Source organism: Diabrotica undecimpunctata, chromosome 9, assembly GCF_040954645.1.
Source record: "Diabrotica undecimpunctata isolate CICGRU chromosome 9, icDiaUnde3, whole genome shotgun sequence".
NCBI lineage: Eukaryota > Metazoa > Arthropoda > Insecta > Coleoptera > Chrysomelidae > Diabrotica > Diabrotica undecimpunctata.
In genome coordinates, this window is record NC_092811.1 from 128,780,666 (window position 1) to 128,798,712 (window position 18,047).

General features: G+C 34.5%; 3 protein-coding genes across 6 annotated transcripts in view; 2 read left to right on the top strand and 1 right to left on the bottom strand.

Moving 5' to 3' along the window:
- LOC140451453 (EF-hand domain-containing protein 1-like) overlaps positions 1 to 9,713 on the top strand; it is a 32,431-nt gene extending 22,718 nt beyond the window's left edge. For both annotated transcript variants that reach the window (XM_072545265.1, XM_072545266.1), the window contains 3 exons: positions 756 to 1,022; positions 6,695 to 6,937; positions 9,252 to 9,713. In XM_072545265.1, the coding sequence (XP_072401366.1) occupies positions 756 to 1,022; positions 6,695 to 6,937; positions 9,252 to 9,625 (884 nt within the window). In that variant the 3' untranslated portion in view covers positions 9,626 to 9,713. The remainder of the gene's footprint in view (positions 1 to 755; positions 1,023 to 6,694; positions 6,938 to 9,251) is intronic.
- Positions 9,714 to 12,255: 2,542 nt separating this feature from the next.
- LOC140451454 (uncharacterized) lies at positions 12,256 to 15,310 on the bottom strand. The gene is made up of 3 exons (XM_072545267.1): positions 15,148 to 15,310; positions 14,911 to 15,096; positions 12,256 to 14,107 (listed from the first exon to the last, which is right to left on the bottom strand). The coding sequence occupies exons 1-3, from the start codon at positions 15,190 to 15,192 to the stop codon at positions 12,386 to 12,388; spliced, it is 1,953 nt and encodes a 650-aa protein (XP_072401368.1). The 5' UTR covers positions 15,193 to 15,310; the 3' UTR covers positions 12,256 to 12,385.
- A 1,133-nt stretch (positions 15,311 to 16,443) lies between these two features.
- Acsl (Acyl-CoA synthetase long-chain) overlaps positions 16,444 to 18,047 on the top strand; it is a 133,535-nt gene continuing 131,931 nt past the window's right edge. For 2 of the 3 annotated variants that reach the window (XM_072545269.1, XM_072545273.1), the window contains exon 1: positions 16,444 to 16,626. The gene's annotated coding sequence lies outside the window, so the exon portion shown is untranslated. The remainder of the gene's footprint in view (positions 16,627 to 18,047) is intronic. The other variant, XM_072545274.1, reaches the window with a different exon arrangement.

The window sequence follows — 18,047 nt, forward strand, 5'->3', positions numbered from 1 at the left end:
CTTCCTCAGTTCCTCATCTTAAATAATGTAAACAAACAGTACTTACAAATTAAATGAGACATTGGGATGTAAATATTTCGTTTTTTTTTTGCAAATGCAAAACTGCAGCACCATTGTTATAATTTGTTTAGTTCACTATTTACAAATACCACTTAAAATACAGCCAAAATATCGAAAAACAACTTTTCCTCATCTTGGGTAAAAAGTAAACAAACATGGACATGACATGGAACAGCATTTGAAGTTTGACGTAGAGCGATAAGACAGAGAAATGTAAACATCGTTGCCATTAATAAATAGGTTTCAGTGCTTCTACATATAAAATAATTGGTTGATATCTGTTATACGCTATTATTAAATGATATGCACACTATGTGCACATTTGATGTTTTAATTACAATTAAATATATTAATATAAGTAATAAATTATTATTTTGGTTTGATAGCACCTGTAGAGTATAAAATAAATATAGTAATATTTTCAGCGATACGTGAATAAGATATTTTAATAAAAAAATGTGACAACATTTGAAGGTGCTGAGAATGTGACCTAGTCAAATAATTTTGGCTTCACATTTTTATGTAAATAACTGAGTCCATCTACAAAGTTACATATTTTTTACGTGGCTTTGTAAAGACTGTCAAATCAGGGTTTACCCAAACATTTAGAAGAAGAAATGTAAAAAGTAATTTTAATATTTAATGTATTTTGCTTTATCCATTTGCCCATAAATATATCATTTGCTTTATTTTAGGCTCGGATCCACTCAACCTAGACTACTACTCTCCCCTCGATTTCTACATCGGAGCAATAATCTCAGTTTTTAACCAACGATTCAAGATTGTCGGAGCAGATCTCTACGTGTACAGATATATGCAAGCAAACGCTAACAAATTTCCTTGCGAAGTTATCGAGAATCTAAGGAACTATATGTTCAATAAGGGATATCTAAAAGAGGACGTGGATGATCAATTAAAAGAGGACAACGAATCCAAGCGACTCGAATGGGATATCGATACAAGTAAATATTTCTTTGTCTACGGATATTATAAATAAAAACATTTTATACGGGGTGTTTCAAAAAAGGTAACACCGTCTCAAGAGTAGGAAAAAAATTCTTTGACCGTGGTGAGAAAGCACATAAGTCATTTTGCCTAGTTTTGCAGTAGAAGCGATTTAATATTCACCGGTTACCTCTAAATCCGTTTTATAGCCCAAAATTACGTGTTACTTACTTTATTTGGTTTTAATTGTTGTTTTTATAATTATCTATGTAAATGTCTTATACTAATATAGGCTATTCTCCAAATTTTCCACCACCCATGAAATAAAAAATATGTCAAAAATGAAATTCGTGACTTATGTCATTTGATCCCAAGTGTGTCCATGACTTATGTGTTATTGCACTTACAGAAAAGGGTTATGAAAATAATTTATTAAACAAAGTATTTTTTATTTGTTATAAAAAAGGAAGTTTGATACAAAAATAAACCTAAAAAAAAGAAGGAACCACTTAAACATAATAACTATTTAATCAATATCTTCGTCGATACCTGAATAGTCCAGCACCGCTGTTTCGCTCGATGAAAGATTTTCATAGAACCCATGAAAAGTTGTAGGGATTAAGGGAAGCAAATCAAGATCCTTCTTTTTTCTTTATTTATTGGTACACCCGCCTTATATTTCAACGGGGGAACTAAATTTCCCAACCAATTTCGTCTAATAAAAGAAATTTCCTTAAATGGCTTCTCTGCATTTAAGGATTTTTTGAAAAAAATTTTCCCATTATCCCCTTTTCTATAATTTAGCCATTGCACGTTATGCCAGCGAAAAGGTTTTCCTTGATCGTCTTTTTCCCTAGACACCAATGGACCCTTTAACTTGTCGCATTTATGGCAAATATCCGTTTGAGGCTTTTTAAACGACAGATTCAATTTATGAAATTTAGATCTATAATATTGATACGACACAAAGTTTTGATATGATTCCTTGTACAGGGAATACATTGCTTCTGGTGGGTCAAATGTGATGGTAGAAACCTTTTATTTATTTGGGCGCGTGAGTAGTGGCGTTCGTAACTCAGGAAACTCAAAATATGCTTACCGAGTTCTTCTAATTTTTCTTCAGACCACTTGTTTGGTGGAATATTCTTTCATTGGGCAGAATCAGTCTTTGTTTCCGCAGGTTATGCTCTTTTTATTAAAGCGATAACTTTTATGAAATTGTCTGTTTCATTGAAAGTCACAAGAAAGCATTTACGGCAAACAGAAATATGGCTACCATTTATTCATAAAAAATATTTGTAGGTTTTGAGACGAAATTTTTCTTTGTCTGGATCGTCTGTATGAGGCCTCTGCGATTTTTTGTCATGTATGGTGAAAAGACTGGCTGTATAAGCTACTCTCTTGTCGTAACTGCCCAACTCCAATATTCGGGAAAAATTTCTTTCAGCTGATTTTCAGTGTTTCAGTTTCAGTGTTCAGCGTTCATTTTTATTTTGCACTTTGCTCGGCATAGTGGCAGAGGTTGAAATGGTCTTTCTGGAATTATTTTACCATTTTTTGAAATATATGACTTCCCGAATTACTTTTTTTTTTCGTAATTCTCTAGCCTTTCTTGTGTCCGGTGGTTTTTGCAGCTGTTGACGTGATTTTTACGCTGTAAACTACTTTTGCTTGTAGTATTATTATTTTGTCATCAAAACAGTATTGCTTTTAGGAATGTATCTGCTATCAACTCATCATAAACAGACACTTTAAACAACAAACTTCTGGACATGTGTTATTCGCAATTTCAAACCAAACTGAACTGTTTTAGGCTAAATTATTTTCTGTATGTAATGTTTCATTAGCGCCTAGTAACATAAGTCACCGACGGGACGACAAGAGACAGCAAGTTCCAACTGGCTCTCTTCACATAAGTCGACTTAAGTGTTTATTCACAATCTCAAGTCGATATTTTCTCAGTATGGTTATTATGCACACTTCGCAATAACAGCTGTAAAAATGCATAGTAGACTAAAGTGCTTAGAGCCGATGATAGTATTACAAATCACCTACACATTTTTATCAAAAAAAAAAATTCAGAAAATTTGACTTATGTGCTTACTCACCTCAGTCACAGAATTGAAAAAAAAAACATTTGGGGTTTGTATTGAGGTCTTGTACCGCTTCACTTCCATAGGGTAGAGTAGTACCTTAGATATTCTCGCCAGTAATAACTTTCTCGAACGACTTCCATCGGGTAAAGCATTTGTAATGGTCTCAGAAGTTGTCCTTGTCTTGTGCAGTGGCAAGACGAACTAACCGCACGTGGTCACCCCTACCAGGTGTAAGTTCAATAACTTTTCCTAAAGGCCACTGAAGACGCATGATGTTGTCATTTCCGACTAAAACAACATCCCCAATAGACAAGTCCATATCGGCGCTTGAAACTTAAAAATAATCATCTCCCGGTATTGAATCTTTAAATGGAGTTTTTATGTTATTTTCTGACACATATTGTCCAATAGCTAAAAAATTTTTTATTTTGAGAGGCCAAAACCCCATTTTTCCATGGTCTTAATATGGTCAGCAATTTTTGTCTCAATATCTAAAGGTAAAGCTGTTGGCCTACCAATAGTGGCACTTTTTTCATGTGCTTTTTCACTTAATCCCTTGACTCTTTTAAATAATGTTGTTTTTGGAATGGAGTAATGTTTTGATGCTCTGTAGAGTGTCATTTGCTTAGATTTTTCAGCTTCTACTGCTTCTCTTAAGGTTTCTTGAGAATATGTTGGCGGTGGTTTCTTTTTGACATAATTACGAACCATTGTAACTGCACAGAAAAAAAAATAAGTTAGATTAAACTGTTTTAAATAAATGCTTGGGGAAAGTGGACACTAGTGTCCACTTTCCCCAATGTTGTGGGTTCCACTTGCCCCAAGCACAAAAAACAATGGGGCAAGTGGAACCTATCTAGATTTACAAAAACTATCTATGCAAGTTAGTTTTAACCTACGTATAAATAAAATACAATATAATTTTATTCCTTACCTATAGTGTATTTTTATGTATGAGAGAGTAATAAAACAATAAATTATGTATGCAAATCCCTAAACTGTTGATACGGGTGACTCAATGAAAAACAGATATTTGTCAACAAGTTTACAGAAGTATATAGGAAAACAATTTTAAATTGAGTATGACCACCAGGTATAAAGGTTGCAGCAGAATAGAATACAATAGTTGTGAGAGTTACTAATCCCTAAATAAGGTTGCCAGTGTCGGAGTGATGGAGGTTAACAGGTACTAATGAATTTGCAAGAAATGTAAGATGTTTATTTTATTGGTTATATATAACCAATAAAAGTTTAATAAGTACCTACCTATTTGCAAAATAAAGTTTAATTCTTTAGATAAAATAAAACGTTTTATTTTATCTATTTGCAAAATAAAGTTTAATTCTTTGCCTATTTGCAAAATAAAGTTTAATTCTTTAGATAAAATAAAACGTTTTATTTTATCTGAAATGAGTGCATTCCACGAAGTAAGGGTTTCAACAATCAAACATTTAATTCTTTAATTCCAGGAATCTACGACAGTAATTGACTAGATAATTACCTTCTAAACTTATTCCACAGAAAATGTGATAGTGGGTTTTTCCATTTTGTATATAGGAAGGTCCAAGTGGCGTATTCAAAATTCTTAACAGTTCACTAAAAGTAGGGACTTCAGTTGCAAGGTGCAGTTTATTGTGTATACTAGTGTTATGGAAAATTTGGAAGTGCCGTGTAAACGCCGAAAAATTGGTCCTCTAACAGTTAATGAAAAAACATTAATATTTAATTGTTTTAAATCATTTACAGACAAACGTTTATGTGAAAGTGTTGATGAGACCGTTGAGTTAGTTAGCAGTACACTTGGTGTTGGGAAATCTACGATTTACAGTTATTAAAGAAGAGAAATGTGGTAGTTTTCAAATGCCACGTAATGCTCCAGGGAAACCAAAATTTCAAATAGAATATCATTTTAAAGAAGGACTTCGACGGAAAGTGCATGAATTCTTCTTTAGACAAGAATTTCCAACATTGGATAAAGTTCTTGTCTCAGTTCGAGATGATAAGGATTACCCAGAAATGAGTCGAAGTACGTTATGGAAACTTTTAAAAGAAATAGGCTTCCGCTGGAAAAAGAATCCCAGAAAGTCTATTTTATTAGAAAGAAGCGATATTGTCATATGGAGAAGACATTTTCTAAGAACCATAAAGGAAATGAGAAACCAAAAAAGAAAAATATTTTATCTTGATGAAACATGGATCAACGAGGGTCATACACCAAATAAATTTTGGCAGGATGAAACTGTTACAAGTCAAAGGCACGCTTTTGTAAATAACTTATCTACTGGTTTAAACCCACCATCAGGAAAGGGACGCAGGCTGATAATAGTACACATTGGCAGTTCAGACGGTTTTGTTGAAGGTGGTTTATTAACTTTTGAATCAACTCGTACCGGTGACTACCATGAAGACATGAACGCTGATGTCTTTCAAGAATGGTTCGAACAAATAATAGATCTTCTTCCTAAGAACTGTGTAATAGTAATGGATAATGCAAGTTATCACTCCAGACTTATAGAAGGACTGCCCACAACCAAGTGGTTAAAAAAAGACTTGCAGAATTGGCTGAGTTCAAAAAATATTACGTACCATCCCGGATCTATAAGAAAGGAACTTTATTCGTTGTGTGCCCTTCATAAAGAAAAATTTAAAAAATACAAAATTGATGAAATTGCCAAAAATCGTGGAATGACAGTACTTAGATCCCCACCATATCATTGTGAATTAAACCCGATTGAACTGGTATGGGCACAGATAAAGAGTGAAGTTTCAAAAAAAAATACCACTTTTAAAATTCATGATGTTATACAGTTGTTTTTGGAGGCCGTAAATAATGTAAAACCTGAAAACTGGGAAAAGGCAGTAAATCACACTATTAAAGAAGAGGAAAAAATGTGGAAGCTGGACAATATTACTGATAAAATGATCGAGTCAGTTATTATAAATCTTGGTTCTGAAAGTTCATCTTCTGAATCTGATTTGGATTTGTAACAAGTAGCTGTAAGTTTTATATTAATATTTTTATTCATCTATTTAACATACCTTAGACGGTTTTAAAAACTCTTTTTCTCTTTTGTAATTTTTAAAAATTAAAAAAAATGTGAATTTTTTAAAACCCTTTTTAATGTAGGCCAGTCAGTTCTAATATAGTGTGTGATAAAAGAGGTCACTTTTGTTTACATACACATAACACTTTATAACACTGAAATAATTCATTTATTTTTTCCAATTATTCAAAGTAATTTTTCAATTAATCTTGAGCACGCCCATGGAGTGGTCGGAGCTACCAGTTAAAATTATGCTAATTACTCTCTCGTTCATAAAAATAAACTATAATGAAAATCGCTGTTAATTCGAATTCCTTGAATCAAAACCGTTGGCTAACGACAGAATTATGACTGATTCTGAGCGTCAGTGGTAATGGCACGTAATGGTAATATGTATTAACCTATAGTGTAGATCGCTTTTGGGGAGATGGCAGTCACATTGATTTTTTTAATCACATGGTTTCCACTTCCCCCATATTTCCAGTTGCTCCGGGGTACCTTACATAATTTAATTCATAATATTAACTATATACACTTTTTGACATCTAGGTGCTCAACATCCAGATAAATCGAATTTGGAGGAATGCTATCAAAGATTAGGCGTCGGAGCTGGTACTGATGCAGCTAAGGAAAAACAAACCAGGGACGAGATTCGTCGACAATACGAAGAATCCATAATTCACAAATCTTCGGTGTTGCCTTACGGCATCAAACCGCTCAAGAAAGATTGCCGTTACCCGGTGGTTATTGGTGATGTCCATAAAGGAACTTGCAAGGATGTTGAACAAGCTGGTATGTAATATTATTTTTTCTTCTGCTTCCTTCGTCCGTTGACTCTCGGAAGAGCATTAATTTTATTTCGCGTCATATACCTAGTATTCTTTCTTTACAATGATGAATCCGTAGTCTCTTGACCACTTCGAAATCAGCAATCTTTCTGATTTTGGACGAATTGCTGATAATTATCATGGTTATAGATTTTCTTGATGGGTACAAGACTACCTCATCATGTCCAGCTTGGTCATTATTTGGATCAATTCCTTTCTATTATTTTTTCTACAATTTTAAAGAATGATATCAATTCGTTTACACTTTAATCTTAATCTTTTTTTTTCTTGTGTTTATAGAGGGGGGTCTGGAATCTTCAAAAGACATCTCAGTCCAGGACGCCGCCTGACTAACTTTAGTTCAGGATCCGTTCTTCGTACTCCCGGCGATAGTTCCCGAGGTAATTTAAAATGCCCTCTCGTCGCCGAGTCTACGCCGAACGCCTACCTGCTAAACCAGACCCTCCTCTGTCATCCAGCGATCCGGAAGCGGAATGGCCGCTGTAAGGCCGGCATCACTTCCGAATCACTACCTTTATTCATTCATTCTCCATTCATACACATCCACACTCTATTCATCAGCAAGGAGGCTCCCTGTTTCGTTCCAGGTAGCGCGTAGAAGACACTTATCGCTCCTAGTTCGGCATCATTCCCAGATGGGTATTTCCTCCTTCCCCACAGTCTGACTCACGCATTCTAACTCATACAGTGTGACCCACTTTTCTAGCTTCACCTTTCAGCATCATTCACTCTTACCTTTAGCGTTGGTCCAGCAGTCTTTCTTCCTCTTCCTTTTTCTTGATCACTGCACGGATAGAGCTGTGTATGTTAGTCCAAACTAATTTATTTTCAATCATTCTCTCAATCATTTCTCTCACTGTAACAAAATTCACACCTGTCTCTCTCCATTCTGTTCCTTTCCACTATCCATCTGCTGCAATCTAACATCGTATGTGTCACAGTGTCCGAGTATCCACAGTATTAGGTATTCATCTGTATCAGCCTTTCCGATCCTATAGAGGTAGACCCTAAAACACCCGTGTCCTGTGAGCACCTGCGTCAGGAAATAATCCAGTCGCCTGTGGCCACAGTCCACCCAATCTTTTATGTTCGGGATCAGCTTTTTCATCCACTGTGCCACATCTTCCGTGTTGTTCCATTCTTCTTGCCATCTTTCAACTGACCTTTCCCTTTCCTGTCTTCTCTCGGTCACCGTAAGGTTTGGACCTCTTCTCTCATAAAGCTCTTTTCTTTCCACCGCCAAAACATGCAACGGAACATATCCAGTGATGGTCCATAAGGCTGCCGCAGACACAGTCCTGTAGGCGCATGCCACTCGCAACAAACTTGTTCTGTCTACTCGTGTCATGAGACTCCTATAGGCCGTTATCTTTACCGCCTCGCTCCAGACTGGTGCCGCGTAGAGGACGATCGACTGTACAACACCAAGCCTTCAGAATGATGGCTTCGGTTTTCTCTGTTGCAAGTTTCAGTCCGTGCTGCGTCATCCATTTCTTTACGACGCCGCCTGCGTTTCGAACCCGGTATTTGAGATCTGGCTCATCCCGGGCCACTACCAGTACAGCGAGGTCATCTGCGAATGCGAAGGGAGTTGTACCCTCTCCGTATTCACAGTGCATAACCCCGTCATATGCCAGATTCCATAGCGTCGGGCCCAAGACAGATCCCTGGGGTACCCCGGCCGTCACGTCCACGATCGTGCCCTTTTCCACCATAATCCTTCTCTCGGACAGATACTCCGCCACCACATTCATCAGGTAATCAGGACATTCTCTCTCCTCCATTGCCTTCATTGCCTCGTTCCACTGCAACGTATTGAATGCATTCTTAACAACAAACAACAACACGGCCGCCCAGCGATGTTCATCTCCTCTGTTGCGCAATGCTTCGAGTACACTCATGATTGCATCAATCGAGCTTTTCCCTTTACAAAAACCAAATTGCTTCCTTGATAAACCACCTGACCTCTCAATCATGTCTATGCGTACTCGCAGCATCCTTTCATACAGCTTACTGATGCATGGAAGCAGACAGATGATTACTTTAACCTTAATCTAATATACAATAGTCACTCGTCACAAGTATTTCTGATCCCATAGTTCAAAAACACATAGTGGTGTTTATTTTCTGTCATCTGGATGGCGCTATATTTGTACCTTTCTTTCGGTACATTGTACTGTGTAGTTTGCAATTGGTTTCATTTAGCAACATTGACAAGGACTGTATATGTATAACACTAAACATAATTATATTTTTAGGGGAATACACTTCTTATACACCAAAACATATCGACACACCGGAAGAAATCAGAGCGAAATACTACTCAGGAGTATTAAAAGCACAAAAAGACATTTGCGACGATCCGAATCCTATAGAATGCGTTAGTCCACCACCCAGAGACATTAATATAGCTTGCGATGAAGAAAAAAACCCCAAACCGAAGTATATCATGGTAACCAGACCTAATATTCCAGAAAAACAGTGCAAAGGTAAGACTGTGACTTTTGCCGAAGAAACGGAGGATAGATGTGCTAGAGACAGGTATGATTTATGTGATTTGAAGGCAGAAAAAACTCATTGTGGGTGCACCGATTACCAAAAGGATTGTATTCACTCGTTGCCACAACAATAGCTATGATGTATGATGTAGATGGATTGGACAATTTGACTGAGTATATTAAACATTATTGTGATTATTATTGTCTAAAAATATACAAATATTTTATACCAGAGTATTTTATTTATAGAACCATAGGCAATTCTGGGAACGGTCTCTATTTTTGTCGGCGATCTTATAGTTCTTTTGCTATGACAATATATATAATATATATAAGTGTTATTAGTTTGTGTATTTGTCTATGTAGAGTTTCTCCTCCGTACTTAAGGAATTCAGCCAGTATATTGTTAAAGCCTGGAGCTTTTCCGTTCTTCAATTTGTTAATTGCTTGCAGTGTTTCATCTATTTTGGAGTCCTCTACCGGTAGGTCCACCCCAAAATAATATATATTTTCTCCATGTTCTTCCTCTTGGTGTATGCGTAGTAAAGTCTTGAAATATCCTTGCCATGTTTGGAGCAGTTCTTTTTCATTTATTATTAATTCATCATTTTTTTTTGAGTATAGACACGCATCTACGGCTGAAGCCTTTCTTTTCGTTTGACACTGATTTGTAAAATGCTCGACTATTTGACTGTTGCCTATTCCTTTCCATTTCTTCATATTTCTGTTGTTCCTACTTTCTTTTTTTTTTCTCTAATTAATTTTCCTTGTTTCTCGGCGTGAAGTTGCATAGTTTTCTTTACTTTCTGCTATTCCTTGTTGAAGCATAATGTTTCGCTTTATCTGTCTGTCGTGTAGTTTTTCTTGACATTTTCTATCAAACCATTTCCTTGTTCTCTTCCTGCTTTTTCCTATTATTAGTTCTGCTGACTCCATAATTGATTTTTTCATTTGTTGCCACAGCCTTTCGACATCATTGCTCTGGTCTGCTGTATTTAGATGTTGTTTAATTTCTTGTTTGTAATTTTCTCGGATTTCCTCATTTTGCATTTTCTCGATGTTCCACTGTACCAATGCTTCGTTGGCCTTAGGTTTCTCTGAAGATATTCTCAACCTGATTTTTGCTCTTACTAGATGATGGTCTATATCTCCATCTGCTCCTTTGAGGCTTCTTACATCCAGCACATTAGTTCCATGTCTAGCATCGACAATATATATATTATCGATGCTAGACATAGAAGACATCTTATCGATCATCCTATTAAGTAGGCTGATACTGTTTGTAGAAAATTTCATGGGAGAATACCAAGCCGGCTTCAGAAAACATAGATCAGATCTTTACTCTAAGACAGCTGCTTGAAAAAGGATGGGAATTTAATAGAACTATCCATAATCTCTTCATAGATTTCCGGCAAGCGTACGATAGCATTAAAAGGGATCAGATGTGGAATGCAATGGCAGAACTTTCAGTTCCAAAAAAACTTATCCAGCTTGTTAAGTTATGTGTGAATAGGTATGGATCCAGAATACGGATAGGTAACAAACTCTCAGAATCTTTCGAAATAAGCAGTGTCCTGAAACAAGGAGATGCCCTGTCACCTCTCCTCTTTAATATCATCCTGGAGAAAGTAGTAAGAGCACAACAACTTAAAACAGAATTACTGACAGTAAATGGATCAAAATTACTGCTAGCATACGCAGATGACATTGACATTGTGGGAAACACAGTCACCAATGTGAAGGAGACTTTTAATAAATTGGAGGTAGAGGCAAAGAAAACTGGTTTAAGGGTAAACGAAGAGAAAACCAAATACATGTGCATCAACAGACAAAAGGGACGAAATAGAATAGGGCAAAATGTTACATGTGCATCAACAGACAAAAGGGACGAAATAGAATAGGGCAAAATGTTACAATAGACCCATATAACTTTGAAAGAGTGGAGAGTTTTAAATATCTCGGAGCAACAATCACTGCAGATAACGATATCGCGGAAGAGATTAAAGGAAGAATTCAGGCAGCAAACAGATGTATGTACAGCCTCCACAATACTATTAAATCTAAAAGCCTAACACGAACATCAAAGATTAGAATATATAAAACGGTGATTAGACCGGTGCTCATGTATGGGTGTGAGATGTGGACCTTGACCAAAGAAACTGAAAGAAGACTTAGATGTTTTGAGAGGAAAATCCTCAGAAGAATCTGTGTCCCTTATCACGACATTAATAGCAACCAATACCGAATGAGAACAAATGCTGAGGTCAAGCAGATGTATAGAGAGAGCGATATATTCCAAGAGATTAAATCCCAATGTCTAAGATGGGCTGGCCATGTCCATAGACTCCCTAATAACCGCCTTGCCAAGCTAATATGGCAGGAAGTCCCCAAAGGAAGAAGGCCCTTAGGGCGTCCACGAATGCGATGAAGATACAATATATGGTCAGATCTAAGAACAATGGGGCTACCCACTGTCCCAACTATTATGGACGACCGTTCAAGTTGGAAGCAACTTGTGCAGACAGCCAAAACCCAGCCCGGATTATGTTGATATTTCTCTCTACAGTGTTGTGATATTTTGTATATTATGTGAACTTATTACATGAAAAAAAAAAACTGTTCAGATGTAACTGGCAATGTTGTATATAATAAACAACCATTTCCTTATAAAACACTAGGTTTGAGTTTCTAGAAAATAAACCAGCTTAAGGAAAGTCTTAGTTTTTAGGTATTTTTTAAAATTGTATCAAATAAATAAACTAGATATCTTTAAAAATATTTTTTTATAAATACAAACAGTAAAATTACATTTGTACAAATATTTAAACAATGAATGCACTTCTTTAGTATCCTTAACATCTCTTTTCATTTCATCTTCAACTCTACTTGTATTTCTAACTCCTTTTAGAAAAATTTGAGTTCATATGTTGGGAAGACCTCTGTATATTATTCAACTTCGTTTTGAGCCTCGATTCCACATCTTTAAGATCACTCTGTCCTTTATATAATTCTCTATGAACGAAATTTTTGTCGAACGTCTCAATTTTACTTTCCTCTTTCTGATTGTCGTGCCTGTGCTTTTTCAAATTGTCACTTCTTTCTTTATCCCTGTGTACGGCATCCACCATCATTTGTCTCCTCAATTCCTCCTTTTCTTTGTCAGTCAACCTTTTATTTGGCTTGTTCTTGGCATCTGGCAGTTTTGGAGCATCAATTTTTTTCGGAAGTAGCTTTTTATTGTCAATTGGAGGGTTCTTTAGAGGTATTTTGGTGCCATCTGACTTTACTAGTCCAAATGATTTCTTTTTGTAGACATACTCATCATTCTCACTATCATAATGTGAATATGTTTGTTGGGTGTCTTCTAATTCTTCCTTATTATCAAATGCAGATTCCCGTAACATTTGTAGTTTCTTCAGTATCATTTTATCCAAATCATTATCTGCTGATGCTTCCTTTGATGAGTTACTGTTGCTTTCATGTTCTTCATTATGTTTTTTGTGGCTTCTTCCATTATTTCTCTTTTTTTCACTGCTTTTTTCTCTAGATACAGATCTTAGATCTTTCTTTTTCCCATATCTATACATTTTGCTATTCTTTTCGTCTTCACTTTCACTTCTTGACTTTCCTCTACTTTTTTCTTTGCCTGTGCTTCTATCTCTCGAGGAAGCCTTCCTATGATCCCTTTGTTTGTTGTTTTTATATCTTTTGCCACTTTCGCGATGTTCACTATCACTACTGGAGTCTCTTCTTCTTCTCTCTCGTTCTTTACTTCTATTTCTGGAAGCCACTTGATGTCTACTATTTTGTTTATCATACATTTGGGTTTTTCTACTTTTTTCATGCCTACCTTCACTACTACTGCTTCTTCTTCTTTTTGTCTTCTCTCTACTTCTGTCTCTAGATCCTTTGTATCTATTATCTCTTTGTTTTTCATATCTAGATGCTTTATTTGTTCGTTCATGTTCACTATCACTACTAGAATCTTTTCTATATCTACTTCTATCTTTGCTTCTGTCTCTAGATGTAGATTTTCGATGCCCTTTATATTTTTCATGTGTTTTATTACTTCTACTTCTACTTTCACTCCTAGAGTTCCTTTTATATCTGTTTTGTTTATCTTTCACATCATCCTGCTTATCACGATATGTTTTTCCTTTCGATATTTTCTCCTGATCATCACTATCTTCCTCACTATTTGATGACTTATGTTTAGCTTTCTTTTTAGGTACTTCTTCATCACTACCACTACTTTTTCCCGCCAAAATATCATCCATGTCCTCTTGCGATAGTTTATCCTTTAATTGATTAAATTTGTGCATCAATATAGTATCTAGATGTTGAGTCTTGGATTTTTTCTTCTTTTTTGGCAAATCACTGAAATTACCTTTAAGATGTTTCAACTTTTCGGCTATCTGCTTGTCTAAATCATCTTCAGAATCAGAATCGTTTCTCTTTTTCTTTTTTTTCTTCTTTTTCTTTTCTTCTTGTACTTTCAGAGCGTCTTGAAGCTTCTTCAACTGTATAGGATTCTGAAGAAACTGACGTCTAGCTTCTTCTTCTTGTTTTTTAATTGCCATGAGGGGATCTTCTTGAAGCTTAGCAGATAAATCAACCTAAAAAAAATTAGCTACTTTAATACTTTTTAACAAGTAGATGCAGTAAATCAAAAGAAAGCAAAGTTCATAACTGAAATTTCAATTGAAAGTAACCACGAAATAAAAGCTTGTGAAGACTACAAATGTCTGAAAATAATATTTAATTAAACTGGAACTAACAGCAAGGAAATGAACTCTTGAATTATACAAACAATATCTTTGAGGTTATGATCAATAGTAGTCTATTCATAGACATATAATACAAATAGACTGGCTGTTACCATATAGGCCCGTTCCCTCAGTGCAACAGAAAAAACTCATGCAAAGCAGTCTCGTGACCTTCCCATTGGTCATTTAGGTCGCATAATCAATAAAGGCGGTCCATTAGAAACAGATACAGGGCCTGTATTACAATAGTCAGTCTATTTGTAGTACATGTCTATGAGTCTATTATATGGTACAGAAACTTGGACATAGATAGAAAAATACAAAAGAAAAAGGTTGAAGTAATCAAAATTGATGAAATTACAACATAAATATGACTATCTAGGATAGAATAAAAAAGGAAGACATTAAAACTTCATAGAAGTAGAAAGAACAATAATGAAGGATATAGAAAAAAAACAGTTGACTCTAAAACTCTAAAGAAGTTCTAAACTGATCATACATACATGTATTCAGGAAAATGGAGGGAAAATATTTACTTTCTATTCTTGTAGCAAGTGTATAGATATGGCGAGTGTATAGAGGCAAAATAAAACACAGAAAGAGTATTAATGAAATAAGAAGAAGACACAAACTGTATGTACTTCTGTTCTTACCTGATCTTCATGGACAATTTTGTTGAAATCCCTTATAGATGGTGGGATGCACTCATGTTCAACATGATTTTTAGGAGGTACTACCCCAAGTTTCTTTTCTTTTTCTTCTCTGTTAATTTGTTCAAAAGATTTGTCTACTGATTTCCCTAGTAAATATTCTTCCTGGTCAATGTGGCTATTTGCACCCTAAAATAATCACGTAAAAAAAGGGTATCGTGGTTTTAAGTTGTAATTTACCTTATACATCCAGTCCAATTTGTCCGTATCGCCATTATTATTCATTTTTTGAATGCAAAATTTAAAATAATGAAACCAATGCGTCTATATTCTTTGATGAAACTAAAACGATTTATTTATATTTAGATTCTTTAGGCAGGAAATTGTGACAGCAAAATGTCTGTGATCTGTCAAAGTCGACTGTCAATAACATGTAAAAAGAGTTGCATACCCTATAGGAGTTTAGATTACAAAATTAAAAATAAAATTGGTAATGAGCTGTATTAGATCATGTTTTGAATTGAAATTTGGACTGTGCAACTGGGCTTGCCCTTTCCTTGTTGACATCATCTATAAAAGCAACATTTTAAATTAGACCTTGTAGAAAGTATTACTGGGACTATTTGTTAATTATGTTTAAAAATTTGAGTTAGCTTTTTATATTATTTAAACCTTGTTTTGGGGTAGTTTAATCAACTGAGTGACTTTTTGCACAACAAAATCAATCAACTAATTATTGAAATTAATTAAAATTTAGAATGTTCTAGCATATTAATACTATACTGTAAAGTAGTCCAGACTTCTAACAGTATTGTTATTAGATACTCATCTGAATGACCAAATTTGTATCGCGTCATATAGTTTAGTCCTTAAACAATAACCGTCTATAAGGTTTGATACCAGTGTAATTAGAATCTGAAATAAATCCACCGTTACTCAATCAATAACTTGTAGATAAACCTGCTAGTAAAAGTTTATCTGTCATGGAAGAGTTAAAAAAAATCTTAGAGACATTATATTATGGTTTTTCGTAAAATTAAGCTGTCATAAAATGGTAACAAATTATTCACCAGCAAATTGCTTTCCCAGTTCTTGTCCATAACATTGAATACCGAATACCTACTTGTTTCTAAAACTTTGCAATTATGGTGCAGCAAAAATGAATTATTTTGTTATTTAATAACCAAAGCCTTAGTACAAATTACTATGAATACCAAAATAGAATATTACCGTTATTTTTCTTGAGATCCAGGAGAATTCAACGACAACGGCAACGGCGCAAGAATTCGGAATGAATATTTATCAATTATTGTTATCGCTGATTTAATTATCGGTATTCAAATTGCTAATTGAGGAGGGAGACCTAATGATTCACCCGAATAGCCCAAAATTGCACAAGAAAACAAAACTTGAAATTTTTTTTACTGCATAAAACAAAATAAAGGAAAATATTGATTCAGGTCTGTAGCACATGGTGACGTAAACATCACGCCACTCTCCCTCCTAAAGAAGTTTGATTTTCATTGGCCATGAGACAGAGACATTCTGTCCAAAAATACGGACGGCATATTTTATTTTTATTCCTCCACGCGAATTGAGGTAGTGACAATTTCTTGTATCTATTTGAATTAAAAGATTGTGTATTTCTTTTGGTTTTTGTATATCTATACAATACAGTTTTCGAGTGTTTACTGTTTAAGAAGGTGCCAATAACATTGGGTATGTAGCATTATCATTATCAGTAGATATTTTGTTTTAATTAGTAGATAAATAAACAAACTTTTAGAAGCGGGTGTCTAATAAAATTCTTAAGTGTTTTCAACATAATATTTATGCTTTTCACTTTATTATTCTAATGAGGGTGTAATAACCGAATTTGACACACGTATTGAGATAGGTTATGTTTGTCCGGTATTGTCAACTTCGCAAAGACCAGCGTGTCAGATGATTCATTCATTAACCGTTAGTTTTTTTGATATTAATGTACCAAAACGAATAATTTCATTCATATAGACCACTATTCCAACATGTAAAAAATGTATGTTTACAGTAAGCCACATATTTAATTTGTTAGCAGGTGTTTTCAAATACCTTGCCTTGTATAGAATTCACAGATACTCCTTTATTTGCTTCACTTGTCTTGTTTTTCTTCGTTTAAATGAAGCACAATGTTTTAAATATATTCAGATGAATTGTTTCATAAACTGGCTAAATTGCCTTACGTTTTTGATCAAATAAAGGTTTTTACCAACTACCAACCTGTAGTGGCATTGTCTTTTATTAGAAATTTGTAAATTATGTATATTGTTGTTGTTGGTACTTATAATTTAATAAGAAACACTTAAGTCCCGATTTCTTTTTTTTTTCAAATAGAAAATGTATATAATAAACAACACAAATCATAATTACTATTTTCTATTTAATTTATAAAATAACATGTTTTTAATTGATTGTTCATTTTTTTATGTAAAACGGTTGCTTATCTTATTGTATTGTTAAAATTATATGAGTAGGTAAAAGATAGGAATTTATTATCAAGTATTAAACTTTATTTGGTATTTAGAGTTATAAATTATTTCAACCCAAAAAACAATTTATAAATATGTAGGAAATATCAGGTAGTGGTCTCATAATACAAATATTTGTTTTTTCTAAGAACTCAATATTTCGCTATTTATTTAATAGCTTCCTCAGGAGTACACTGTAAAGCAATTTTAACATTACAAACGAATGACATACAAATAGATTTAAAAACACAGAAATTGAAAGATTTCACAAATAAAAACTGACATTAAAGTATGTAAAGTATTGCATGTTAAGATTAAAGTGTCTTAAACAGGTTCCTTACAGTAATAAGATAAAACAAGTAAAATTACCTCAAATGTAAAAAAATAACAATAAAAGAAAGCCAAAATTCAAGCTTTGTTATAGTCCAGCAAATGATTGGTGTTTTCATAGTGCTCAGCTACTGCACATGTATTTTTTTTCCAAGTGGCAATCACTTTTATGTTGTGTGATGCGTTGTTTTAGCCACTGTGATGTTTGGCCAATGTAGCTATTTTGACATCCTAGACATGATATTTCATAAACAACATTACTTCTATATACGGGTGGTACTGGGTCTTTGATTTTTGAAATCT